At 51.7% G+C, this 27,771-nt stretch overlaps 1 protein-coding gene across 2 annotated transcripts in view; it reads right to left on the minus strand.

Moving 5' to 3' along the window:
- Fam53b (family with sequence similarity 53 member B) overlaps positions 1-27,771 on the minus strand; it is a 108,372-nt gene that overhangs the window by 47,999 nt on the left and 32,602 nt on the right. For both annotated transcript variants that reach the window (XM_047552175.1, XM_047552176.1), the window contains 3 exons: positions 25,866-26,126; positions 17,047-17,101; positions 3,550-4,328 (listed from right to left, as the gene is read on the minus strand). In XM_047552175.1, coding sequence (XP_047408131.1) covers positions 3,550-4,328; positions 17,047-17,101; positions 25,866-25,943 — 912 coding nt within the window. In that variant the 5' untranslated portion in view covers positions 25,944-26,126. The remainder of the gene's footprint in view (positions 1-3,549; positions 4,329-17,046; positions 17,102-25,865; positions 26,127-27,771) is intronic.

Raw genomic sequence — 27,771 nt, forward strand, 5'->3', positions numbered from 1 at the left:
GGACAAACAGATGAGAAAACACCATCTTCCTCCAGTAGGGGGCAAATCTGATGCTGTCGCCATTCTATAAGCCTCGGCTCTTCACACAGTTCATGGCCAGCCGGGCTGAGCTGAGGGGCCGGCTGTGGCCAGTAGGCCTCCTTCCATTTAGAAAGGCAAAGCAATGTGGAACAAGAAGCAGGACGTGACAAGGACAGGAGGAAAGGTGAAGAAAGAAAGAAAAACGGGAGTTCTTACGATAGTCTGAGTACACCTCCCAGGACCCCCTCGGCCTTCAGTTCGGCCTCTGGCGTCACCCAGAGCCCCCACTTTCCCTCATTCAGGCCTTGGGATGGGAGGGGAATAATCCGTGTTTGTGAGTGCTCACCCTGGGCCAGTCAGTGCACTCTGTGCGTGTGTGCACAGAGCTACACACACATACCAGTGCAGATATGCGTGCCCACAGAGACACACACCCACAGAGGTAGAGGTACACGTGCGCACATAGGCACTCACGTACATTAAGCCATCCCACATGCACAGTAGTTTCCTTGTTCCTCCCCCAGTCCTCTGTTGATGGCTATGCTATCTGTTGCACAGTGATGTCAAGCAATTTGCCCAGGGCTCCTGCCTCCTGTCCCTCTTCCGGAGGCCTTCTGGCTTGTCAATGTTCACTTCTACATGCAGATCCTAAAGTGAAGACCATGTCTGAAGGGCCTGGCAGGCCTAGGAACCAGGAGAGCCTCCATCTCCCCAGGAGAGGCCAGAATGGACAAGTCCTGAGATCATACTTGCTCTTGCCAGAGGCTATACCCAGGACACTGGCTCCTGCTAAACCCAGCGCATGCGTGTGAAGGCGAGGCTAGGCTCTCAGCGCTCTCTGCCTCCCCTACCGGCTGGGTCTCTCCCCGGCCCCATTTTCCCCAGCAGAAGGGGTGGGCTCCAGCTCTTGCCACCACTTGGTCATTCTTCTCTTATTTTTTAATATTTTTTTAGTTGTCGGTGGACCTTTGTTTATGTATTCATATGCTGTGCTGAGAACTGAACCCAGTGCCTCACACATACTAGGCGAGCTCCCCACTGAGCTACGACCCCAGCCCTACTCTGGCCACTCCTAACTGAAAAGGTACTCTGCACCTTTAATCTGAAGTGTTCATGCACCTGGTTCCAGAAGCCACGTGCAAAGGGGCCCCTTCACAAGAATGCTCAAGTGAAGCAAAGGTATAAGCCAAGATCAAAGACTTGTGACAGGTCTCTGGGCAAGCTTAAGGAAGCACAGGCTGGCACCCCACCTAGGTACAAGCCCACCCTTCCACAAACCCCTCTCCCACAGGCGCAGACCCTGCCACCTCCTGGAACTTGCAAACGTTGAGGGCAGTCCTGCACATGGGGACTGGGGTCTTCGAGCAACTGGCCAACCTCGGCCACTCTGGCAACATGCAGGTCCCTCTATACCAGGGACATTCTCACTCGTTAGGTACCCAGGCCAAGGGTCCAACATTGCCCTGGCTCAGTCCAAGGCTCTTCTTAAACACCTAAGAATTGCCCTAGGCCTGGTTTTCAGGGCCCCTTGGAAAAACAAGGCTCAACTCCTAGGGCTATAAAGCATCTAGTGGGGGAGTGAAAACAAGCAGAGCCCCAGAGCCCCATGGAGAAGGGCTGGCAGGGTCCAGTGCTGAGAAGGAGATGCTTCAGGGTCCACAGGCTCCATCTCCAGGGCTCTTGGTCACAGGACACTAGGTACACACCCCTCCCAGGAGCCCCTCTGGACCTCTCCTATGCTCTGTCCTACCTGGGACTTGCTGCTGAGCAGGCGGCCAAGGACAGAGGGCCTGAACCAGGGCAGGTTCCTCCAGCTCCAGAGGACCCTCCCGGATCTTGGAGGCCTGCCTGGAGCCCATGAAGCAATCTATACATCTGGGCACCACCCCACCAAGAGAGATATTTTTAAGCGGTTTCCACCCAAGTGAGGCTGGAAACCATCTCCAACGATGCCAGTGGTGTTACCCCAACTTGTAGCTAGTAAAATATAATAACACGTGTAAGCTGTTTTTATTACCTCTCTAGCTTATTAGCTAATAAAATAAGCTCAGCATTAAAAATCTAACTGAGGCTGGGAACTCAGGGTTCTAGGTGTCCTTTAGAAGTTAACCAAAGCTGTCACCTGTTCAGCCTTTTTTCCTATTGAAATTTCTCTGGGGAAGGAAACTTCCTCTTGATATCCAATGCATATGTTCAATCACGGTCTAGTGAGGTGAGTTCAAATATCCACTATATACCAAGGAGAAAGGGCATGGACCAGAGTCAAGAGGGAAGACATGGAAGCTGGGCAAAGGGGCAATAGCTCTGCCTCAGGCTCCTCCAGCCTCTTCTCCCAGGGTCCAGGCTCTTGAGCAAAGGTGCTCTAGAGTGGATGGACCTGTACCTCTTTTGTGAGGGTCTCTAAGCTGGGAGGGGGACTAAAGGGGAGAAAAGGCAACATCCTCTTTCCAAAGTAGAAGGAAGCCCAGGTTGGACAACAGCACAGGGCTGTGAAGGGTGTCAGCTATGCCCACCTTGGACAGAATAGGCACCACCAGTCTGCCACCATGGATCGACCACAGTGCTGCAGAAGAAGACCAATGCCACTGAGAACATCCTCACCACAAGCAGACCTTGGTCCCTTAAACCACGCAGTGATCAGAGTTTCTCTGCATTAAGACCAGAATCAGTGGCAACAGAGCAAGGGAGCACCTCCTGAGTGAACCCAAACAGCAGGACACATTCTGTCCACCACATCCACCCACCCCAGAGTCAACAGCACCCTGGGCCTCACTGACCAGGCTGGCATCCTTGGACTTCCCAGGCAAGAACCAAACGCAGCTAGCCCTGGACTCAGGGACTGTCCTGAGGAAGTGGACTGACTCATTCAGATCACCTCATTCAGATCAGTACCCAAGATCAGTGCTGGCACAGGGCAGGCCCCAAGACAAAGAGGGTAAAATCCAAGGATACAGGCACGTGGCCAGAGGCCTCTCCTATAGTAAACAGCAAGGATGGTCACAGAGGTGGCACAGAGGACAGCAGTCACAATTTCTTGGCAGTCTAACATTTTCAACAGTTTAATCAAAGGAATGAGCTACCCCCCCCCCAACTTGCTCTCAGAAACCATTATCCACTGCCCGACCCCAGGATCAGCATAATCCGAGAGACGCTGAATGCAGTGTGTCTCCCAGAGGCTGCAGGGGCGCCTGAGAGGGCTGCCTGGAGGGCTAGGGGGGGTCTCACTGCTTCCGTTGGACTGCCTGCCACCGCCCGCCTCTTGCCATCTGTCTGCTCTTACCCACTAGCACTGCGCACCACAGGGAAAGAGCGTGTCTCATTTTAAATGGAGAGAAATAGACACTTAAATAAAATGAACTTGAATCAATTTTCTTTGAACAGGATGTTAAAGACAAGGGAATTAACCCACTCCTGGGCATTTCCAAAAGTGGCACTGTGCACTTGACCAGAACAGACCAGAACCAACGGAGGCGCCCCAGTGAACGCCAAGTGCTTCCGCAGCCCCCTTCAGGCCCCTGGGGCACCTACCTGTGCCATCTTGGCAAGGTCTAGGGAAGGCCTCTGCTCCTGTACTTCTTCCGGGCGCCGCCGTTTTACACCAACCTTCTTGTCATTAAGGACACACGGCTGGGAGCGGCTGCGGGCGAGCCCACTGGAGCGTCTCACCAGCTCTGGCGTTGAGGCAGGTGTGCTGTTGGCTGAGGGTGGACAGTATTCCACGAAGGAAAACTGCTCATGTGAGCAGGAGAGGGACCGATGCAGGTCTAGCCGGCCCCCTCCTGTGGGGTGTGGGTCGGGGGTCCAGGTGTCACCTGCCTGTCCACCGGGGGCCAAGCTTGGTGCCCCTTGGCAGGGCTGTCCCCCCAAGCGGTGGTGCAATACCGCCTGGTGGCAGGGCGAGGAAAGCCCATTGGCCCGGGCAGGGAGGCTAAAGCTGGAGCTCCTCTGCATGGTGCCGACACCATTGGAGTAGCGCTGGACACTGCCCCCACTGTAGCACCGTCTCTTCTCCACAGGAGTCCAGACTTTGGACCCCAAGGGCCGCCATGATGTCCGGCAGCTGGACATCTCATCAGAGAAGGACAGTGACCGGCACTGGCGCTTGCTGGGGGGTGCTGAGGGGCTCCCATTGTGGTCACTGATGCTGAGGTCTTTGATCAGGTTGGTCACTGCACAGGCGGTCACAGCCTCCCGGTGCCACAGTGGGCCGTCCTGACACTTTTCTGGCAGACATTCCCAGATGCTGGCGCTCGGTTGGTCAACCTGAAGAGGGCACTTCCTGTCCAGGTCTCGCCATCTGTCATTTTCTGGTGCATAAATAAATGACAAAGAAGAGACAGGATTGAGAGGCCTTCACATCAGCCCTCTCTTCCTACACCAACAGCCTATTTTCCACATGGGAGTCAGAGGTCCTTAAAAACAACATCCAGTTCAACCTAATTTTTCAGATGAGAAACTGACGCTCAGACGGCGGAAGCACGCTGAGCTGGAAGCAGAGTGTGGTCTAGGCTTCAGACAGCCGGTGTTTCCGAGGGGCTTTTCTCCCACAGTACTGCACTGCCTCTCAGGAAAATGCAAAGCCCTGTTTTTCACTCCAAGTTCTTTCTCATCTTTCCGGTAGGAAACATCTTGCTCTGTACCCTGCCCTGGCTGGTGGCAGACTCGGGCAATACACCTACTAAGTTCCTATTCAGGTCTCAGTGGCTCTTAGGACAGGATTGAATATCCTGGTTAGAAGACCATGACCAAAGTCTTCTGGCATCTCAGATGGTCAACATTAAAATGGAGCCGGGGTGCTGCTAGGTTATTTCATCCGAATTCCATCCCCCTGGTTAATAACAAAACCTGAATTTTTTATTGATTTACGTTCCCTCCGTCGAAATGCTCGACATCAAAAACAGTTGCCAAACACAATGCGTTCTGTGCTCACTTGATTCATTCCTGAAACTTAGGATATTTAAAGCAATTAAAATCTATAAGAGCAAGTCTTGGGCTGCACAGACTTAAGGGTTCAGTTTAAATTTACACATTCAGGTCTCTACTTGAATGAATGAATAAAAAAGCTAACTCTGCTATGAAATGCTGAATTTGCCCTTGAACTTTTATCTTACTGAAGTATTCAAGTTTTTCTACTATAGAATGAAGTACACATTGGGAATTTTAGAAGATGCAAATATAAATCTGACATAGTTCCCATATTCAAGCTTAGAGTACAAAAGCAGAGTTAAGAAATATGCTACGCTTTCAGGAACCAACATATCAGCACTTCCTATCTTTTCTAACCTGTATACATTTATAAATTTTGTAAATACGAATAGCTTGTGTCAGGCGCACAGCAGGATAGAAGTAAAACCCAAAAGGACGCTCAGCAAGTGTTTGAATGCACTCGCTGTTCAGCAGGGTGGATCAGTCACTGAGCATCCACCTGGGCCATAAGATCTTCACCGCGCCTTGTGTGCAGGGACCACCAGGGCCAGGTGGGAAGACAGGCTCGGGAGGCTGGGTAACTGGCCCAGGTCTACGGCTGACACGTGACATGACGCGAAGCCCGTGCTCTCTTCACTTCACCATTGGGCTGCAGGGAGGCACAAGTGAGCCCGATACCAGCCCTGCCCGAGGAGCTTGCAGGTCAGGAAAGCTGTGCTGCGGCTTTCAAAACTGTGATTCAACGCACACGCGATACACACTCCAGCAGCAAGACTACCAGCATAGCTCGTCTACCGATGGCCACTTCTCAAAGAGCACCAAGAGACAGGTCCTGAACAGACATCACTACCAGCCTCTACCATGCTGGTTTCAAGGGGGATGAACAACGCAGCCCAAGGGGGAGTCCAGGAGCCAACGGAAAGTCAAATCACGGCTAAACGTGATGCTCCTTCCTCTCAGGCACCTGCCACGTTATAGACAGAGCCCAAGGGGCTGGGACCCTGGACAGGAGACACAGAGGATCTTGGATGACGGAGATACAGGAGAGAGATCTTCTGTAAGCCAGCTGAGAAGAAAGCAACACTGGCTAAACACTAAATTCACCTCATCCCAGAATCTTCCCAGGCCCTGAGCACAGTGAGTCCCCTGCCTGTGTCTTCAGTGGCATTTGATGAATAACTTCCAAACACAAATATCACCAGAAAACCTCTCTTTGCAAATTACACTTATGTCATTCAAATACATCTTCACTCCTCATGGAATGCATTCCCCTTGAGTATTTCCCAGTCCTTTAAAAGTTTCAATTTGACATTGGTCAGCAGGTCAAAGTTCAGCTAACTAAAAAAAAAAGTAAAATGAGAAGAAACATCAACTAACATGGGCTGAGTCTTAACCATATGTTATGAAGAAGGAAGAAAGGTATCCTAAGAAAAAGTGGAGATCTATGCATGATGATGTTCATCACAATGACAGGAGTGACAGAAAAATGACAACTATAATTCAAAAGTCCTACAGAAGAGGGCTGGTTAAATACATTGTCAAGGAATAGCATGTAGCGTGAAAAACAGTTTCAAGGACTACTTAATGATGTGGGGAAATGCAGCTGGTGTGATACTAGAAGCAGCAGGACAGAAGCTGGGCACCATGGCACACACCTGTGATCCAGCTAGCACGGGGCTGAGGCAGGAGGATCACAAATTTGAGAACAGCCTCGGCAGCTTTGTGAGAGTCTGCCTCAAAATCAAAAGTGCTGGGGGAGTAGTTCGGTGGTAGAGAACTTGCCTAGAACAGGCAAGGCTAAATTCAATCCCCAGTAAAACACACACACACACACACACACACACACACACACACACAAACACATACACACACAGAAGCAGAATATAAAACTGTTTGATTTTTATTTAGTAAAAATAAAAATGTACTGTTATATGTGAAGATGAAAATAACCAAAATGTTAATAGCTAATAGTCAATGATCAGTCAATGTTTGGTTGATTTATATTTTATTTTTTTGTTTTTCTATAGTTTTCAGATTTTCTATGAGGACAACTGTGTTAACAGCATGTGAGGGCTATTAGCACTAAGTCCCCTGGTGCTGTGCTCTGGTTTAATTCAGGAAGTAAACCAGGGCCAGGACCAGAGCCAGCCAGGACCTAACCCTCATCCTCCTCTGCGTTTGCTCCTTTTAGTTTACAGAAGTTGTCACCAATTCTCTTCTGGGGCGAGGTACTGAGGTGCCACATGGGCCAGGAACATGGCGGACTAAGAAAGGAACCAGTACACCCAGTCACAGCTCAGTGAGTACTCCAAGGTGGTCCCATGGCTGGTATTTATGCACCTATGGCACCTGCAAGATTGTCTTGGCCAGGCTTCAAGAACCCCATGAAATGAGAAGAGGTTGATCCCATCCTCTGAGGATGTCACTTACTGTTCCATTTTTGTTTCAATGGCCTGGAATTTTCACAATCTCAAGAGACATCATGAGAAGGGAGAGTTCGGAGCCACATGAATGTGAACCTGGCAGTGCCACCCTGTCCCAAGGCTGCCCCATGATACTGGAACTTTCTAACTGGATTCCTCAGGGACTCCCAACCACAGTTCTACCTCCTTACTGCCTCTAGAGAATTTCCGGAGGCCCCCACCTACTGTGGTCAGGCCTCTTGGTACACAGACATTTCAGTCTGGCATGCAGGCCTGCCCACGGTTTCCCCAGCACACCCTCCACTCCAGACACCAAACTTCTTAGGACACTGGAGGTCAGACAACAATCATGTAGAATCAAAATCACCCTTGAAACTCCCCAGTCAGCCCTCAAACCATACCCCTCCTGGTCTGGGTAAACAACCCTGAAGAGTAATTCTTACATGCCAGCAATTCATTATGAAACTAAGAATTTATAATGAGACTGCAGGAATAAGCATAGGTAAATCTAAGCACAGAGGGCTGAGAGTCAAATTTGCTTGGACTTGAGGCTAACTACAAGTCCCCAGTGGGTCCTGGGGTTGAATGGTGAATTCTAACATGTCCTGCTTGCCAACAGGTCCTATTCCATCCTGTGCAAACAGTAACCTATATGACCTTAATATGTAAGATTTCTTTGTTGTAGGGAAACAACAAAGAGTCAGTTCTCAACTCAGTCCTTAGTTCTATGAGAGCACAATGTGACTGCAATCGCAGTCCTCTCCCAAACTTTAGTTCTTTAACACCCTTATGCTTTCACAAAGGCCTGGAATGTTCTTCTGCCTTTATCTTCTTTCCACCAAGAGAGCCTCTGAGTCTTCAACTTAAGAGTCACCAAAACCTCCTCCATATGGCCCCCTGGGCACCCACAGCAATTCGCCTAGATTTCCAATTATGCAGCTCATATGTTACAGGAGGCTTAATTATCTGCTTACATGTCTACCACTCTCCACCAGCTCTGGAGCACAGCCCAGCATGGTTCCCAGTGCACAGCACTGAGCGAGGGATGCAGCATGGTGGGGAGAGGCGACGGAAGAAATGGGTAACAAAAATGTAGACCAAAGCCGCAGAGGACGTCACAGGGGTTCACCGCATCTTATTTGTCATCTGTCCTTGACACAGGTGACCCTTCCCTGGTCAGGCAGGTCCCACCTGAACTCTCTACCCCATCTGGGCCATAGATGGCTACATGTGAAGCAGGGGAGGAGATTGGTTAATGTCCAAGATACTTTGAAAATGCAAAGCACTGCTACTGTGTATCAACATCAAGCCAGGTGGCCACTTGTCCTGTCTGCAGAGTAGATAATATTGTAGTTGCTACTATCTTTATGACTTTGAGAAGTACAATAGGAGAAAGTAAAAACAACCAAGGCTATGTTTAGCCCTATGTTTTCCCCCTTCACTCAGAGAACAGAAAGCAATTTGTTGGGTCAGGTCACCAGACAAAAGAAACACAATAGAAGCAAATTTTTAATGGCAAGCTGCCCCACGCGCTAAGCCCTAACATAGCACTTCACAAAGGGCCTCCGTGGGGCTCTGAGAAGATGCACTAGGTGCCCTGTCCCTCCAGGCAAGATTACTTCTACACAAAAACCCTAATTCCTTAAAATTGACAAGTTGTGGACATGTGGGGTCCACTGAGCAACAGTCACTTTGTGTGGTGGAAAGGGTATGGCCCTGGGTTCACACCTCAGTTCTTCAAATTCCAGAGCTGCTGTGAAGAGAAAATAAGGGCCAAGTAGAAGTCCTGAAACAGACTCTCAAAACTGGTGGCCATCATTATGCTAATTTCAGTATGACAATACCAGAAAATGTTCTTTTTTGGTAGAGGGAGAGAGGGCTTAGGGTTGAACTCAGGGGTTCTTTACCACTGAGTTACCTACTCAGCCCTTTTAATTTTTCATTTTGATCAGGGTCTTGCCAAATTGCTTAGGGCCTCGCTAAGTTACTGAGGCTGGTCTCAAACTTGCAATCCTCCTGCCTCAGCCTCCTGAGTCGCTGGGATTACAGGTGTGCACTACCATGCTCTGGCCTGGAAAACATTATTATATTTGAGGGTTGGTTCTTCTGCAGTCAGGTATCAATCTCTGTAGAGTTAGGCTGGAAACGGAATCTGTATTCTCTGTTGATTTCTGAACCAGTGTGATTTTGGGACCATCTGTGGGATGGTCCCTGGGGAGGGGGATTGTCTGTTAAAATGCAGATTGCTGGGCTGCATCCCTGACTCGGTAAACCAGTATCCCTTTGGATAGGAATCTGCATTTTAATAAGCTCTTTGGGTTACTTTAATACAAAATGCTGAGAACCATTCAGCATTTTGGAGCATTTGTGGAGAGCAGCACAGTCAGAACACCAACCATACCCAGGAAATTTCTGCAGGGTCAAAGACTCCAGTCCCTGAAAATTTGAACTCAGCATCTTTCAAAGTCAGGGTTTGTTTTTTGCTTTTGGTTTGGGTGATTATAGGAAGTAGAACCATAGACAAGGATCACTTTACAGGCCCATATTTCACAGGCTGGTGGGGCCCTTCCATGCTTCAAGTTGCAGAGCTTGAACGGAACCACAGGCAGAGGCCTAAGAGGCAGCTGACTGCTGGGAGTAGGAAGTACTCGCAGCCACCCACCATCTGTCTACCAGAGGATACACTGTGGCCTAAAGCTTCCCGAGGAGCTCAGGAGCTCGCCACTCACCTGAAGCCCAACACCAAGACACCACCAGACCTGAGCACAGCACAATAGCACCCAGCCTAAGCGTGGGCACCAGTTGGTCACACTCTGTACCATCCCTGTTACTTTAGCCTTCAGGACCACCCAAAGCTTCTCAGTATCCCCAGAGTGCCCCCTTTACAAATCTAAAATTATATATGGGAGTGCACGATTTCATACAGTCTAACAGGCTGCCTACAGAGAGGAGGGCAAACCACGCAGCCGCCCTGGGGCCCAGTTCTTTTTTCAGATGAACTAGATGACCAAGGACTCTTCCAAAGCTGATACTCAAGGACTACGCTTCAAGTTTCTGACTTTTGTCTACTCTGCAAGGTACCACAATATCAAATGCCCACATGCATGGAGACAAGGACTCAAATTCCAAATTCACACTCAAAAGGATCTGGTCCTGCCAACCCTTGACCAAGGAGGGCAGAGGGTCTTTGGTGCACAAATCTGGAACAAAGAAAGAAAAGGAAAAAAAGCACTCAAAGCAACACAAATGGCATTTGACCTCAAATGTTCTTGTTTCCAGTTCTGCTCTTAAACTTGAAGGGAAATTCCCAGGGGCCTAGATTCTTGAGGAACTATAAGCCTTCTTATGTTCAAAAGATAGAGGAATTTTACAACTCTGGAGATCTCTGTGTTGTTTTGAATGGTCCCTTAAAGTGACACAACCACAGCAGAATGCGGTTTCTAGAAAAGGGTCAGACCTTAAGCGCACAACCAAGAGACACCATGTTTGCAGAGTCTGAGGCCAGAGAGCCAGCTATCGCCAGCTCACCGTGCTTAGTGCCTGGCTTTTGCACCTGTCTGCTTATACTGATGAGTCTCTCTCTCTCTCCCTGCTCTAGGGGCTGACCCATGCTAACCTGGCTAGGGCTGCAAGGACTCTATTTGGTTCAGGTGGAAGCTCAGCAGCCCTTCCCCAGGAAACTCAAAAGAACTGATGTGTCTTTCTGAAGGCAGTTTTGCTCAAGTGACCTTATGACAAGACAAGAGAGGACAAGCAGGGTAAGACATGAAAGTGCCCACAATAGTGTCATCTGGTTTTTTTGTTTTTGTTTTTCATATATTTTTTAGTTGTAAATGGACATTTATTTTATTTGTTTTAATATGGTGCTGAGGATGGAACCCAGTGCCTCAAACATGTGAGGTAAGCTCTCTACCACTGAGCCCCAGCCCCAGGCCATCTGTTCTTTCAAAGGACTTCAGTGCTCCTATTCCACTGGAAGTCCCCTTTGCTTATGTCACCAGAATGGAGACTCAACTGAGAGCTGTGTTGGGAGGAAAGGTCCCCGGGTTTTCCCCAGCCCAACTGCAGCCTCATCTTGCCTGCGTGCCTGCAATGGATAGCAAAATAGTAGCTGTGTCAGAGACAGTGACACAAGATACCCAGCTCCTCATACAAGGGACGAGGCACTCCACCAGGACCCTAACTGGGGAAGAAGGAGGCTGACCTGCAGGACTCTGAAAGAAGTCAAAGAAGCTGGTAAGGACAAAAACAGGGGTTCAGAGTGGTTTCCAGAGCCCGCCACTCCGCTGCACAGCAGGGCTGGCCCATGGCAGCTCCCACTGCTTCTGGGGAGTTTTCGCACTTGCAAAACGGGGCCCAGTGAGATGGCCAAGGTATAGAAAACAAACAAGGCTGGGAGCTGGGAGTGTGGGCCTCAGTCTCCCCAACCAAGGCCCTGGGACAGAACTTTCAGCTCTGGCTGGAACCTCCTCCTTCATCCCCAGGAGCATTCACAAATGTGTAGGGAACAGCTAGTGTTCACCATGGCAACGAAACTCTGAAGGAACGGAAAGGTCAGTCTGGTGCATGGCTCTGGAGTCCTCCCTGAACGTGGTGTGCCGAGCTTATGAAAGGGATGGCTGCGCACAGCAAGGTGGGGGCTTTATGCTGCCTACCGAGGGCACTGGCAGTGGGAAGAGTTCTTTGGGAAACTGTCAATAAATGCAGGTTAACTGTTCATTAACTAATACTCTGACTACTAACTACGAACTGGGCTCCCTGCTGAAGCTGGGAAAGAGCATGAGTGTGTGACCCAAGCACATTACTCATCTCAAGAGTTGTCACAGCAATTCCTCTCTACTGATGAGGAAACCAAGCTTCAGCGCAGTGTCAAGTCTCCCCCATGGACACACTGCTAGCAAACCAGAGCTCAGACTTAAACCTAACCTGCAATCCCAAGGCCATGCTCCTGAGTTCGGTGGGGCTATGTACCATGACCATCCTTCCCCATGGAGGGCACAGCACCCAAAGGCAGCCTGCAGTAGCCACTGTCTATCCTCTGGCACTACTGTGGTCCTCCCAGTCCCAAGTCAGCCCAACCTGTGTGAAAAGGCAGCCCAGGAGGACCCTTCCTCACTTGTCACTGTAAACAGCCATCACGTGCCATCTCCATTCCATGTATACTTCCATTCCCTACTTTATTCCAGAAACACGGTCTGAAACTGATAAATGGTGTAAGGAAGAATTTAAAGCACCTTGTACAGACAAAACTTGGACTATTTTAGAGATTTTAAAAGTCATACATAGGGCTGGGGATATAGCGCAGTTGGTAGTGTTTGCCTCGCAAGCACAAGGCCCTGGATTCAATCCCCAGTACCACAAAAAAAAAAAAAAAAAAAAAGTCATAGACCACAATAAAGGTAAATTAAAAATATTTTTTAAAGTGATTTTAAAAAATTGTACATATGCATACTTGTGTCTGGATGTCAAATAGTCAGTGAGAACAAATCTCACACTGGCCTATGTTGAAATAAGCAGTTTCTTAGAGGAGGCCCTGACCCAATGACCACATTCAAAAGGGCCGTCTCTGAAAGACAGAAAAGGCCACAGAGACCAAAAGTGGGGCCTAAGCAGCTGATTTTGTTTTTGCTGTTTTTCATTGTGTTCCATTCATTTGATTGTTTGCTCTAAGAAACCAAAACACTCAGCCTCTAAATGCCAGCTCCTGAACACAAGGTGCGATCACATTCCACTCTCGATGACGAACAGTGGCCAAGTCAGAAGACAGCAAGCTACTGAATCTCAAAGCATAATCTCTGCATCCTGCGCAGCTCCACATAGTCCACGGTTTCCCTGTGGAAATCCGTCCAGAGAGTGCCCCCAGGAAGAGCCCTCTTATGTATGGAGGAGACTTTAACAGCCAAGTAATTAAACACTGAAGTAAGGGCTCATGATTAAAATGCCGACTAACCTGAGCCGAGCGGCACAGGAGGGCTGCTGTAATATTTTTACAATTCCTTTTTATACATAATGTATGATCCTTCTGCTCAAGTTCCCTCTATGTTCTTTGCCTGTGAAATCATTTACATTAATAAATAATTTATCACCATAACTCCTAAAGTAATTACGGGTTTCCAGCCAATTTTTTTTAGCATATGAATTGTTTTGTTCTCTGTCCATTGACTTGTATTTACAAGACTTTTCCTAGTGGCCTTTTTGAAATAATTGGCATTGCCTTTGCTTTCTCACATTTTACGTGATTTCCAGGTCTTCTCCTCGCCTGAGTGGCGAGGAAAATGGAATGTGTGGTGTTCATTGTCCCTGCAACACAGAACTCGTTTAATGGCTGCAATTAGCTGAGGGTGGTGAATGGAGGCTGCTCTCACCCCACTTGCCCTGTTTTACCGAAAAAGATTAAACCAGTACACATGTGACCCCAGGCCAGCATAAAGAAGCAGCCCCCACTGCAAATGGCAGAGGATCGGATGGAGCAGCAACTGAGGCTTCACGTGCAGCCACTGCCTTGCCCAACCCAGGAGGACCCCTGTCTCTGCACCCAGCAGGAGTCAGTGGCAGGAACAGGAGGCTGGCTCCCAGACAGGCCAACTGACCCAGTTGCCGCATGGCCCAGGTTTCCTGTGTCAAGGCACGGTCCATGGTCAGGTAGATGGCTCTTCCCCAGAGAAGCTGTCTGCAGAGGAAATTTCAATTCAGCACAGAAGTTGGGTTGGGGATGATCTGAGAGGCGAGAAAAGAAACCAAGACACAAAACTTGGCCTCTGCTAGAAGGACCAGAGTGACAGAGCAAGCCTGGTGCCCCAAAGGGCCCTCAGTCAGGCACAGAGAAGAAGGCAGGGTTAGGCTCCACTCTGGCCCATGCACACCTCGCCCTGGCTTTGTTTTTCCTTTACTTTGGAAAAGCACAAAACCACTTCTTTGTACCAAGACCAAATTGGACTTGGGGGTGAGGGCGGCGAGGGGCCTGGTATCCAGCCCGAAATCACAAAGCATGAAGTACTTGGGAGGGGGGAACCTGTTGCTGTGAGCACTTATGCTAGTAACGTACTTCATCTGGGTGGGAGCAGAGGAGGCCCAGTCACTCAGAAGAGGGCCTTCTAAGAAGCAGCAACAGTCATGCTGCCAATGCACTTGCCAGCATTTCCAGAGAATTTAAGAAATCCAAACTCATCCTGGTTTCCAGCTAGGACCCTTACATGGGGTGACGGGAAACCCCCAAGTCACAGGGCCAACTGTCCCCAGCCCTCATGGGAGAATTCCACTGAGCAAGGCCCACACTAGAGTTCTTTATCTCCAGGAGACAGGCTGGGGGTGGGGGATTATAATAATTTGGCACTTTATCTTTGCTCAGCATTGTCTAGCCCTGGAAGGGCCCAAAACTGCTCGCAAAGGCTGGCTGGTCCCTCAGGGTGTTCTCTTCCCCACTACTGAAAGGCAGCCCCACCCAAGATGAACTCTCACAACCAGGTGCACTCCCAGTCCTGAGAGCAGGTCAGGGCCACAACACCTGGACCCTCGGGGTAATGGGCTGGAGTAACCTGAGCTTCCACCAGCACAGGGGGTGGGGGGACTTCTGGCTGCTGACACACCCCCTCCCAGAAGGTGCCAGAATGTGCTGGAGGCAGGGGGAAGCTAGTGGCACCTCTAGGCAGATCATCCTGGGTAATCCAAGCATCTGCCCACAAGCCTCCTTCCCCAGGCCTCTGCCTCGGTCTCTGGGCCTGAGAATCCAGCCCTACACAGGCAGCTTCCCCACCCACACCCCCTCTCCAAACAAAACCACAGCAGTCCCTCTGTTTAGACATGGAGGCCCCTTCTCTGGAAGTGGGATCCTCAACTTAGGTACCAGTCCTCTCCTTACTACTCTTGGAATGCTCCTCCTGTGCTAATCTCTTTACAAAAGAATGCCACAGAGTCCTCATGACAAGCCTACAACATGGGTACTATCGTGATGGTCATTTTGCAAATGAGGAAACTAAGGCTCAGAGAAGCTGAGAAGTTCAGTGTGACTACCCAACACTGCCTCCCACCACCCATGAAGGCTCACCCTATTACGATTCACACGGTATAAAGCCCAGGGACGCCTAAAGCACAAACAGCCTTGAACCAAGGCCACCATCCCAATGGCCCACGTTAACAGTCCTGCTATTTCAATCTGAGTAACTGGCTGGGAGTTGGGCATGCCAGGATCCCTTCCCTCTCTCTCTGGGAACATGGAAGAAGGCATCTCACTGGTGACACTGTCCCAGGAAGAGGAGAGGCAGCAGGCTTCTGGGCCACATGCCAGGATGCAGAGGGTTTGTTGAAAACCGTTAACCACTAAGGAGGTGTTCAATCGCGTGGGGACAGGCCTCAGAAGTGTGTCACATAGTACACCAAGGCCAGGTGATCACCGGTTCCATTTCCTCCGGGTGGTAGCATCAAAGAGGACCACCCAGCTCTCCCAGAGCTGTGGTATGTGACCGAGAAGGCAACGTTTCCTTCTCCACCACCTGGTTCAAGTCTGCCTCCAAGGGGCCTTGGGGAGGGTCCCCTCAACCCGCGTGAACGAGTGCATCCTTGGAGTGCATCCAGCATACAGGGAGCATCCAGCACAGTGTGCACCACAACAGACCCCCTACGCTCAAGGTCTCAGCTACAGGAAATGCCTCAAAAGAAGGAAAAGGAAACACTGGACACTCAGGAAAGGGGCTGAGAAAGGAAGGCAAGGACCAGCTTCATATGCTCCTCCCAAGACCTGCAGCAAACGCCACTGTCAAAGTCCAGTCTCTGTGCTGATGTGTCATGGAGAAGAACACCCCAAAGGGGGACAGGAGAGTCATGGAGAGAGGGCAAAAGGAGAGACTGGGCCCAATCATCTGAAGCATCAAGAAATCCACATAATCAGTACAGTCACTTGTTTTGGTCCCTATCAGAAATAGAAACTCACACATGCATGGAAAGAGAAGATGGAGGCACCCTTTGTGGAAGGCAGGTCAACAGCAGGAATCAAGAGCCTGAAAGAGTTCCCTTCCCTCTGGCCTCCCTGCTCCTCTCCTGGGAACTATCTCCAAGGAATAATGTGAAAGACAAGACTCGGACACTTGGTCACATAATGACAACAGCAAATTCAAAAGCACCTTTACCCAGAAGCCTCAGGAGTTATATTGTTAAGGACATTTTGATACATTCACACAATGCAGTACTGCAGACCATCGAAATGCATGGAATGAATAATTTTCATGCTGCGGGAACTACCAAGTGAAAAAGCAAACAAATACAATTTTATATAATTATATGTTCATCATAGACTCGTCTATGTTAAAAAATGCAAAAAAAAAACAAACGTGCATAAAAATATCAACAGTTATCACTGGGAATTGGGGTTATAAGAGATTTTTACTTTATACATGAGCTATATCTTCTGAATAAAAAAAATGCCATGAATTACAGTAATCAGAGAGAAACTCTCAATGTTAAGAGTTGGACATGGTTTTGTAAAACCACATTCCAGTTTCTGTCCCTTACTCATTCACCCCAGCAGCCCCCAGACCACTCCAGCACCACTGGGATGGAAATAGCTAAAACACACAGAGGGTCCCCAGGGCTCTCATGGGACTTGTGTGCAGAAAGTGCTTTTAGCATCTCACCTGGCTGCGACAACCAGAGCAGGACGGCCCCTGGCCGAGGGGTTACTCACCCATAATTCCACAAGAGAAAAGGGTAGGTCCTTGACTCATCTTCTTTGGCGTGTGCTGAAAACAACCAGAAAAGCTATTCACTCTTCAAGTCACAAGAAGCACGTTCACACATGACTCTGCACTGATCTCTTGCTAAAGTCACAATTAAAGGGAAACTGCTCTTTGCTGGTATTAGATCAGGGAAAGGAAAGAAGTTTTCCAAGAGACAACTGCACAGAACTGGACCTAGACTCTGCCCCACATCTCCAGCAAGTGGTGGATCCATCAAGTTAATAGGCGCAAGACGTCGGACCCAAGGGGACTTCCCACTTAAGTGAGAGGGAGAGGTTCAATGGTAAAGAGTAGGACAAACTTCACCACAGGGCTGCAAGAGGCTGGGAAGGCGGAGCCTCCTGGCAGGGAGAGCAGCGGGCCCTCTCCCACTGCCAGAAGCCCCCTTGGAGACAGGAGGGCCGCTTCCTGCGCTGGCCTTCACTCCACAGGTGCTCTGCAGCTGCAGCACCACAGGCCCCCGTCATTCTCACGAACTGGAACAGAAACTCGCTGGTTCCATTTGGTCGCAACCTGAGAGCTATGGCTTTGGAACTCCTGGCTGCCATATTTTCACAACAGCTTCCCCTTCCACTGCGAGCAACCTCCATCCTCCCTCACAGCCCATGCCTAGCTTCCACTGAACACTGATGGCCACTGGGTGGAGAACAGGCCAAGGAGGCCTGAAGAGCCCACGCCCCTGCACTCACTCTATGGCCACACAGCAATCTGAGCGTGGACTATTCTGGGAACTCCTTTCCTGACATCCAGGTGTGCCTGTTCTGGCTGCTGGTGAGCAGGGGTCTGCCAATCAGCACCAGGAGCAAGTCTGCCTCAAGTATTCCAAAAACTAACTCCCTCCCTCCCTCATTCATTTGCCTACCCACAGGAACTGGCAACCATCTATGTGCAGGCTGTGCTAGGGGCTGACCAAGCCACGGAGCAAGAAGCTAAATTAGCTGCAGCTTCTGAGGGAAGCCCCCAAAGCTTCCCCTCCCTCCCCCATAACAGGAACAGGCAAGGTTTCTAGGCTGAGAAGTGGGCAGGAGCCCAGGGCCCAATCCTTTAAGTCCCACAAGGAGGGTGGGGCTGACTAGGAACACCTGACTCACCCAGATAAGAGGGTGCATGTCATGAGCTCCCTCACCCATCCCCATCTGCCCGATCCAAGGACCTCTGCACCTGGTCACCACTGCTTTTATATCAGTTCTTCAGTGTGCACCCTGACCAGCCTGGGACTTACAGGTGAAGGAGCACTCACACTTCATGGAAGACACAATCATGTACACAAACCATTACATAACACAGAGATGGGGGCCAGGGCGTGCGTGCTGGGTGGAGGTCAGGGCTGGCTTCCTAGGGAAACACCTGAGCGGGTGTTCATCAACCAGAAGGAACCTGTGGGGGGCAGTTCTTGACAACAATCCTTACATTATCAGGCTAGGATTCCAAGTGATGTAACCTCCTACTCTATAGCCATTCACGGAAATATCTGGAAAGTGTTAAAGAAAACTACAGCTGCCTCCCTCCCAGTTGACCCAGTTAACACTACAAGATGCACAGCTGAAAGCCGAACCAAAGTAAGCCAATGAAGAGTGGGTGACAAAAACAAGAGAGACCCCACTGGGCTATGCCAGCATCACAGATGGGGGCACAGGCTGCGGGACCGAGGCAGGAGCCCTACTCTCAGGGAAAGGGTTCAGAGAGAGAATGGGGCCCGTCCCCTGCCAGGTGCCAGGCCTGCCAAGGGAGACAGTTCCCAGCACTCAGGAAACATCCAGATATAAGGACAGTGAGGAACCACAATCACTACCTCCTGCGCTGAACAGGTGGAAAAGCAACCCAGCAGGGAGCCCACAGAAGTCTACTGCAGGACAGGGACTGCAGCAAGCAGGAGGAGCAGGAAGGCTGTCGCAGCCTGTGTGCTTCACTGGTGAGCAAGAGCTGCAGAGGATGACCTGGAGCCTGACAGACAAAAGCAGGAAGCAGAGCAGAGCCGAGCCCCGCCTTGCTGATGGGAGAGTGCCATGGCCTTTCGTTCCACTGAGTTGGTATGATCTAGACAGGGGCATCTCAGGATGCTCCCGACCCACACATGTCCAGGGAATGTGGACACGTGAGTGGGTACCACCACCCTGCAAACAAGGCAGGAGGACTATCGGCTGGAGTCAAGGCCTGTGTCAGGATGTCCTAGCCAGTACACGGGGCTCCAGGACCCCGCTCGCTTGCTCGCTTACTCGCTTGCTCGCTTGCTCAACAGGGACGTGTCAGCATTTACTCCAGATCCCCAGAGCAGCTGCCTGTTTCCCAAGCCAGAAGAATGCTCTCAGCACTCCAAACTCCTCCAAGCTCCACCACCCAGCATGGTGCCCTTGGCCCCTATTCTTCACCCAGCACCCTAAATCATCTTTTTAAAGCAGAGATCAGACCAAGTCATTCCTCTCCAACAACTTCCCACAGCAACCAGCAAGAAAGCCAAGTGACCCCATTTCCCCACAGTCCACCAGGCCCACGTGAGCTAAGCCCACGCCTCCTCACTCCCTCTGCCCACCCTTCCTCACTCCTGCTGCCAGCTACTGCTACCTTGGGGCCTTTGCACCAGGATCTTTGCGTACTGTGTCCCCACTGTCACCAGGCCTCCTTTGAGGCCCTACCTGAGCATCCTGGCTGGGTCCGTGCCCTCCCTCTCACGCTCCCCCCTAGGGATCTGACATTGCCAGCAGGACCAGTGCACTTGTCCCACGTGCATTCTTTGCTCCGGAAGTGGAGGCCTCTTGGGGGCAGGGTCTGTCTTGTTCCCAACATCCCAGCACAGTGGGTACCGGGGCTGGGCTGACAGCCTGTCTTGCTTCCACAGTTCAGCCACCCAGTGGACACCAGAACAAGAGATATGGATTTATCACAGGCAGAACCTACTGCCTCCCCAAATCACTAGGCTCCTGGAAAGTTGAAGCTCAGTAAGGAAGCAGAGAAAACACAGCCTGGGAGAGGCAGGGCCACCCCTGCAAGGCCTGCCCAAGTTCCCCACACCAGCCTCTAACTCCCCATCCAAAGGGGCCAGGGAACCAGGATGGCTGCCAATGAGACATCAGAGCCTAAAGGTATGAGTCTCCACTTCCTCAGTCTGCCATGCACACTGGCTCTGTGTCCTCCCCGCTGCCTGACCCAGCTCTTCAGGGGCCAGAGTCAGCTCTCTTCTCCAGCCAACAAGCTATCTGCCACTGCCCCAGGGAGCGCTCCTGGGTGTCAGCTGGCTGGAGATAACCTCCATGGCTGATGAAGGAGCAGCCACTGGCTTTGTGCTGGACCTCCAGTGGGACGGGCCCTGTCTTGCTTTCTAAGCCCCCTCTGTGAGGCACGGCCAACTGCAGCCAGGCCAGAACACGCCACACCCAACAGCTCTGACAGTGCAGGGCCCCACGCAGACCCAAACCACTCGATGATGTCCTGTAGGTTGACCAGAGCCCCTATTCCCATCTACCCAGAATGTGACAAAATGGAGGGCGCCCGCCATTCCCATAGTCAGTCAGTCCTTCCCTCAACTCCTCTGAGCCCCACAGCACAGGAGGGAGAACCAGCAGATCACTGTGCACTGAGACCCACCAGCCCAAGGTAACGCTTGGCCCCTGAAGCTTCACAGACACCTGGGGTCTGCACAGAAGTGCTCCCAAGCTCTGGCTGAGGTCTGCAGTGAAGGAAGGCAAGAGCATGTGTCCCCTCTGTACCCATCCCTCTACCACGTCTCTGTTCCTAGCCCACCCTGGGCAGGGCCTGTCTCTATAAGCCTCCTTACACAAACGAGATCTTTGGAATCAGAAACTCATAGGAAAGGCAAAAGCTAGAGAAGAAATCAAGGTTTCTGAGTCATTTGTCCAACTAAAGAAAGAGACTCTGCCTTAAAGACACAAGGCTCCAAATGAGGAATTGGCCCATTCAGAAAATGCTAGGCCTTATCCATGGTCCTTCGCAACTTTTTCTGCAGATTATGGACCAAAGCAATTGAGTCACTTTTTCCTTCTCCTGACACAGTGTACAAGGAACAGCTCACACCCATACACTGGGGGCGGGGTGGGGGGCATGGACAGCAGAGCACCCACGCTCTGAACAAATGAAACTATGGCAATAGAAAGCAGAAGGGAGATACAGGCCCAAGAAAAGAGCAAGAAGTGGAGAATGGAACAGCATCCTGGGACTCTCAAAGATGCTGATGGAGATCTGGTAGCCCAGACTCCAAGGCTCTGGGGACACCTAGGCTCGAGGGCGCTGGTATCTCTGCCAGTCCAGGGTGAAAGGCACCAGGCTTTCCCAGACTTGCTGCGTACTTCTGAGTCGGAACTTCGGTCAAGCCCTGGCTTCCTAACCTGACAAGCGCAGAAGGAAGCACCCACTCTTCTCCAGGATCAGTTCCTCCAGAACACTGCAGTGGGTCCTTAAGGGGAAGTCAAGCAGCCCAGAGCCGCACACTGCCCTCTGTCCAGAAGCGGCCACTTGCCAGCTCCCTCTGGTCTCCAGACTTTACAGAGGGCTGGGAGACTTGCTGGGGAGAGAAGCAGGCCTTGCCAAGGGAGGTGGTCACTCTGGAGACGAGGGAACAAGCCCTTGTCCTGTGCGTGGGCGTGCGGGAAGGAGTCGGGGGAGCACAGAGCTCCAGGGTCAAATCTCTGGGCTCCCTTCCCATGGCAGCAGCTAATGTTAGGCCAGGAGAAGGAAGAGCACCAACGAGAGCCCCAGGCAGAGCAGGGAGGGGAACCAACCGTCATGGCTGCCAGTGTGGGCACAGCCGTGCCTTGGGCAGTCTCTCCCGGGCACATGGGCCCCAGAGCCTGGAAAGGGAACTGCTCAAAGCTTGTCAGGGCTTTTACTCTTTTTCCTACACTGTTCTCTGGTGTAGGGATAGTCACGTTGTCACCAGCATTTTGTTTTCTGAAAAGGAGAATGAGAGGGCCATTATGAGGACCTGTAGGAGGGCAGGATGAGGCTGTTCTCTGGCTCCTCACCAGGTCCCAGAGTGGCGCCTACAGGCTCTCCTCTGGCTTGCCATGACACCCAGGGCTCCAAGACCCTGGTGACTTTCCCCTGAGGCCTGAGACCTTCTGTCCTCCCTGCTGACCAGCTCAGGGCCAGGGTGGACTGTACCTCAGGCACCTGCTCCCAGATTCAAGTGCCCTGTGCCTGCACATTTCCCAGCATCCCCAGAATCAGGTTTTCTTTCTTATGTAATTTAATTGATTTGTTTGGGTGGTACCAGGAATTGATGGATTTTTCTTTTTTCTTTTTTTTTTGCAGTATTGGGTAGTGAACCCAGGGCTTCGCATATGCTAGGCAAGTGCCCTAACACTGAGTTCCATCCCCAGCCCTTTTTACTTTTCATTTTGAGACAGGGTCTTCCTAAGTTGCTGAGGCTGGCCTTGAACTTAAGACCCTCCTGCCTCCCTAGTAGCTGAAATGATAGGCTTGTCTATCATTGTCACTGCAACTGGATTATTTTTAAATCTTAAACCTCCCGCGTTGTCACCTTTGTCTGATTAGAACACAAGAGAATTATTTCCCACCTTTCCTGTTGTCATCTTGAAGCTTTTGGGAAGCTGAAGCCACCCCACTGGGCCTGCTCACAGTGAACAGCGGCACTGGGTGACCTCACATTCCGTCTCCTGTACGTCATCACTAGACAGACTATTTGGGGTCTTTCTTTAATAACTGATAGCAACTCTCCCCTGAGGCCTGGAGACCCGAGGTGACCACAGCCTCCACGGCCAGGGCTGAGCACATGAGGGAAGGTACTGGAAGAAGCTGACGGACTTGAGGCCTGTCCTGGTGCCCTGCTCACAGGTTGGTGCTCTGCATCCTGCCTTACACTCTCCAAGCCAGCTTTCTGCCTGAGGAAGGGACCAAGATGGATGCAGCCCTGCCCTCTGCAGAGAAGCAAGCAGCTCTGGCCCCCAAGCACCCTCCCCAGGGGCTCACCAAGCCTTCCGTGGGCCCACAGTGGGCTTCCATTTGCCCCACAGGCAGTGCTGGGCCAGGCCTGGCGTGTGGCAAGAGTTGACCTGCAGGGTGTCAGCCAGCTCACAGATGCAAAAGACCCTCTCCAAAGGGCCGTTCCTACACTGACCTGCCGTCTGGAGTCAAGGGGAGGAGGAGGAAAAGGGGGAGACAGATGGGCCCACAGCACTTGCCAGGTGGTTCTGAGCCCAGATCAGCCAGCAATGAGAAGTAGCAGAAAGAAGGACATCCATTAGGAAGGGGAGAGAGTCGGGAAGAAAACAAAGACCCTGATCTGCAACCAAGTGGCTCCCTTCCACAAGCCTGCCTCTTCCTCCAACTTTTTTTCTTTCTGTTCTGAGAAGACAAGTTTTCCTTCCCAGGATGAGGCTGGGAGGCCACGCTCCCGCTGCAGCAGTTCAGCCGACCTCGGGCCCATGGGCCTGGGAACCAGCCTGCGGCCAGTGCCAGTCATCCTCCGAGAAGGGACTGCACACAGTGGCAGCCTCAGAGGCCGAAAGCACAGCTAGACCCAGGGAGGGCACCTTCCCCAAGATGGCTTCAGGGCCCCTTGCCCAGAGGCTACTCCTTCTGCCAGAGCTACTCTCAAAGTGCTGTTCAGCCTCCACAGAGAAGAAAGTCACCACCAACAAAAATGGAGCAACTCAGCTGTGAACAAGCTGCAGAGGACCAAGAAGCCACAGGGCAGCTACTCTAGAGGCAGCAGGCTGGCTCTAGACACTGGGACTCAGCAACAAGCAGAAGAGACACAAGTCCTGCTTTATAAAGCTCCCACTCCAGCTCAGGGAGTCGCTCAATGAACAAGACCAACAGTGAACTGCTAAAAAGTAGTGAGTGCCACGAGGGAAAACAGGCAAGGAATGGGGACAGGAGGCACATGTGGAAGGGGTAGGGGAGCAGGGAGTGACGGTAGGATTAAATTTTAAGCTGAGTATCCAGAGAAGGAAATAAGGGAGGGAGGGAGAGAGAAGGAGAGAGTTCTGCTAAGCGGGGAGAGTTTCAGGCTATAGAAGAAGTGCGAAGGCCCTGGGGCAGGAACCTGTCGCGTCTGAGGCGGGAGGCCAGTGCGGCGTGGGTGGAATGAGTGGGAAGAGCAGCAGGGATGAGGTCAGAGTGGTTGTGGGGAACAAGACTCCAAGGGCCTTGTTCACCCCAGAGATGGCTTTGGCATTTGCTCAGCATGAGTGGGAAGCCAGTGGAAGGTTCTGAACAGAGAATGGCATTTTCTCTGGCAGCTGGGTAGAAAACAGGTGAAAAGAGCCAGAAGTAGGGGACCGAGTACCACAGAACTCCAGGCTAGAAAGGCTGGCTCGTGGGGCGAGGATGGTGACACCGGGGCTGGTAATCAGTGATCAACTGCAGCTATCTCCAAGATGCAAACTGCAGAGGAAGTCGCGATGGCAGGAAACAGAGCTGCCATGAGGCTCAATCAGCTACAATGGCCAAGGCTGCATCCAGCAAAGGCTACAGGTGCCCAGTCTCTGCCCTGCTCCAGTCACACCAGAGACCCAGGGAAGAGCTACGTGAGGAGGCCAGGCACAGGGTGCGAGGGGTGAGGCAGTTATGGCCCTGCTCTGGGTCTGGGTTGCCACGTTTGTGAAATGAACAGGGAGGACTCGACAGTTTATAAGCCCTTTCTGCTCACCCTTGAAGACTGCGCCAAGCACCCTGCTCGGTGAGGTCTCCCTGACGTGCGACCATCAAGCCAGCTTCCTCCACACTCCTCCACACTCATGGGGTTTCCATTATGAGTGACCATTAGCGGGGTCCTGTGTTAACGTCTGTCCAAGTGACCTTACCCTCAAGGCAGGGAGCTGCTCAAGGGTGAGAAGGGACAACCCTCCTCAGGTCACGCGGGCTCCTGAATTCCCCCAGCCCATACCCATGCCACCAGGGTGCTATGAAGGCTGTGGAAGGCACACAGGTCCCAGCGGTGTTCCGAGCCAGGGCTCAGGATCTCGGCCTGTCTGCTCTGAGTATGGTCTTCCTGGCAAGAGACCAGGAAAGGGAGCTGCTGAGGGTGCTCACTGTGGGCGCTCAGAAGGGTACCAGGCACCATAACCCCGGATGGTGGACCAGACCCCTGCTGACCATGAAAGCCACAGAGAGTTCTGCAGGCATAGCCAAGGGTGAAACTCCTCGAAGGCGCTCATGGCTGAGCACGACTCCTCCCTCTGCAGGGGAGCAGCCCCCACTGAGGAACCGGCTGGGAAGGGGGCCTGCCCCAGGGTTTGGCTCACAGCCTAAGGTCGAGTAACCTGCCGCCTCCCTGTCCAATCCACCACCACCTGGTCAGAGGATAACCTTATCGGAGGGCAGCCAAGGGGTGGCTGTCGCCATGTCTGCGAGCTTGACTGTGGAGCTGTGCCGACTCCCAGTCTTGACGTTCCCGCCTCACCTTGCGGAGGTTGTCTTTTCCTGGCCCTGCTCAGGCACTACCCTCCTTCTGAAGTCCCCTCCCCTGCCAGTGGAGATGAAGGGAAGTTGGACCCGGCCTGGCAGGGTGGCCGGACCCTGTGTAGTGCCTTCCCAGGTGACGGCCTCCCCTCCTCTCTTACAGGATGTGCTTTCATCTGGGCTGGGCCACTTCCTCCTTGCGAGCAAGCTGCCACACTCTGGGCACCTGTGGCCCGCGGCCCCAGGTTGGAACTTCTCACAGAACTCTACTCGCAGGCATTCTGAGCCCAGCTGGCCAGGTCCAGATGTCCCACCCCAGCCCACCTGCACCTCAGGCCTCAAAGAAGATCATCAAAGAAATGACGCCCACTAGGTCCTCACCACTCACCAGTTCAGGGCGGAAGGTCCTGCATGCTATGGAGTCGGCTCCCTGGTTGGCAAGGCTTCTCCTCAAGATCATCACCATGGTAAGGACCTCAGGCGCGGGGCTGCATCCCAGGGCAGGCACAAGCCATCTTCGGGCAGGCAGACCTGGGCAGCCACGATGCCTGGGCAACCCAGTAGAAGGACATCAGCAGAAAGAGGTCCCCATCAGGCGCTCACCTCGGGATGGGGCCCTGCCTGGAAAAGGCCGAGTACAGCCAACTCCCTGAAGAGACAAAAGACAGGAGAGGGGTTCAAGACCAGGCAAGACCAGGGCCCTGAAAGAACAGTGCCCCGCCCGCCCGCCCCCACCACTGTGCCGGGAAAGCCTCTGGAACAGAACCACCTCCTCACTAAAGGAGCAGTATTCTGGAAGGGCCAAGGTCCAGAGTCACCATCTCAGAGCCTCCCCCTCCCAATGGCAGCCTTGGGGCACCCCAAAGTCAATGCCTTGCTGAGTGGAACAACAAATTTAGTTCAGTCACATGATTCCTTTAAGATCTCTCGGGGCTATGATCCTGGCAAAGTGCTCGCGGGGACACCCCACCACCAAGCTGGTTCTATAGCCATCTTCAGAGTACACCAGGACAAGTCAGGCATGGCTGAGGGTCGGAACACACCTCACTGTGCCGTGCCCAGCACTGGGCTCAGGCAGCCGCCTGGCAGTAGGGCACCCACAGGTGGCGAGCAGACGCACTTCTCCACCAGTCAGGAATGTCTGCCACTTAGAGCCACAGCTCCTGTCCTTGGCACAGCCACCTTTCAACAGCAACGTGTCTGAACAGCTGGTAGCTTCAGCCACTTCCCCAGAGTGAACCAAACTCAGTGACCTTCCACAATGAAAGAGCCCCTTGGCATGGCCACCTGGCAGCCTATCAAGATCCCTACCCACCATCGTTTCCCAGGAAGGAAATGCAGGAAGAGCGCAGCCTTCAGTTCTAGTTTGAAAAATTGCTCCTTACGATTGATTTCTCTGCTCTTATTTCCCCATCCCACACTTCTGTGGTTAGACCTTCAAAGAACATCACATGGAATCAAGGAATCCAAAGATCACCATCAAAAACTAAAACTGACAGTGGTAATAGTAATAAATAAATAGGCAACTCCTAATGCGTAATTAAAAATAAACTGCTCAGCACAGGAAAATGTTTTAGAATCTGCTGCTCTGCGTAAAAATTAATTGCACACTGGTATTTACTTGCCATCCAGATTGTAAATCATATTTTCCTGTTTACTTCGATTAGACTTTACAGTGGGTGTTATTGAAATTGCTCAATTACAGGCCAGCTGGCAAGCACAGGAAAATTACCTTCTACTGTTCTTCGAAAACAAGGTTCATCCAAAGTGCAAAAGCAGGAAGGGTGGGGGGGCAAATCAATACGTGTTCAAAGCTCCACTGTTCAGGAAGGCAGGCCCAGGAGGTCTGCAGACTCCCGCTGCACCAGGAGACCCGACGTGTGGTTTCAGCACCATGTCATCTAGAAGTGGCACGTCCTAACCAGGTGTGATCTGTCAGACCACACCCCTGAGTTCTGGCTGAACAGCGGAGACAGAAACGCCCACTGGCCCCCTGGATGCTCAGTTCAGGAGTGGGCCCAGAGAGTAGTCAAGCTCACCCCGCTAAGGGGCCCTTTGTGCCACTTTAGTGGCAGAGGTCTGATAACTGCCATTGTCTTTCTGGGTATGAGCCTTGATTCAGTTCTAGGGCAGCCAGCTACCAGCACAGGGCCTGGGAGGTGACCTGTCCTCCACCTCTGGCCACCCATTTCTTCTCTAAGGAGGCAGGTGGCTTTGGTAGTTCCAAGTTCAGGTCCTGAGTCAAAGCACACCTAATTTGGTTTCCCGGTTCCTACAATATACTGAGCAAGCTT

This window comes from Sciurus carolinensis, chromosome 5 (assembly GCF_902686445.1).
Source record: "Sciurus carolinensis chromosome 5, mSciCar1.2, whole genome shotgun sequence".
In the NCBI taxonomy this organism is placed as follows: domain Eukaryota; kingdom Metazoa; phylum Chordata; class Mammalia; order Rodentia; family Sciuridae; genus Sciurus; species Sciurus carolinensis.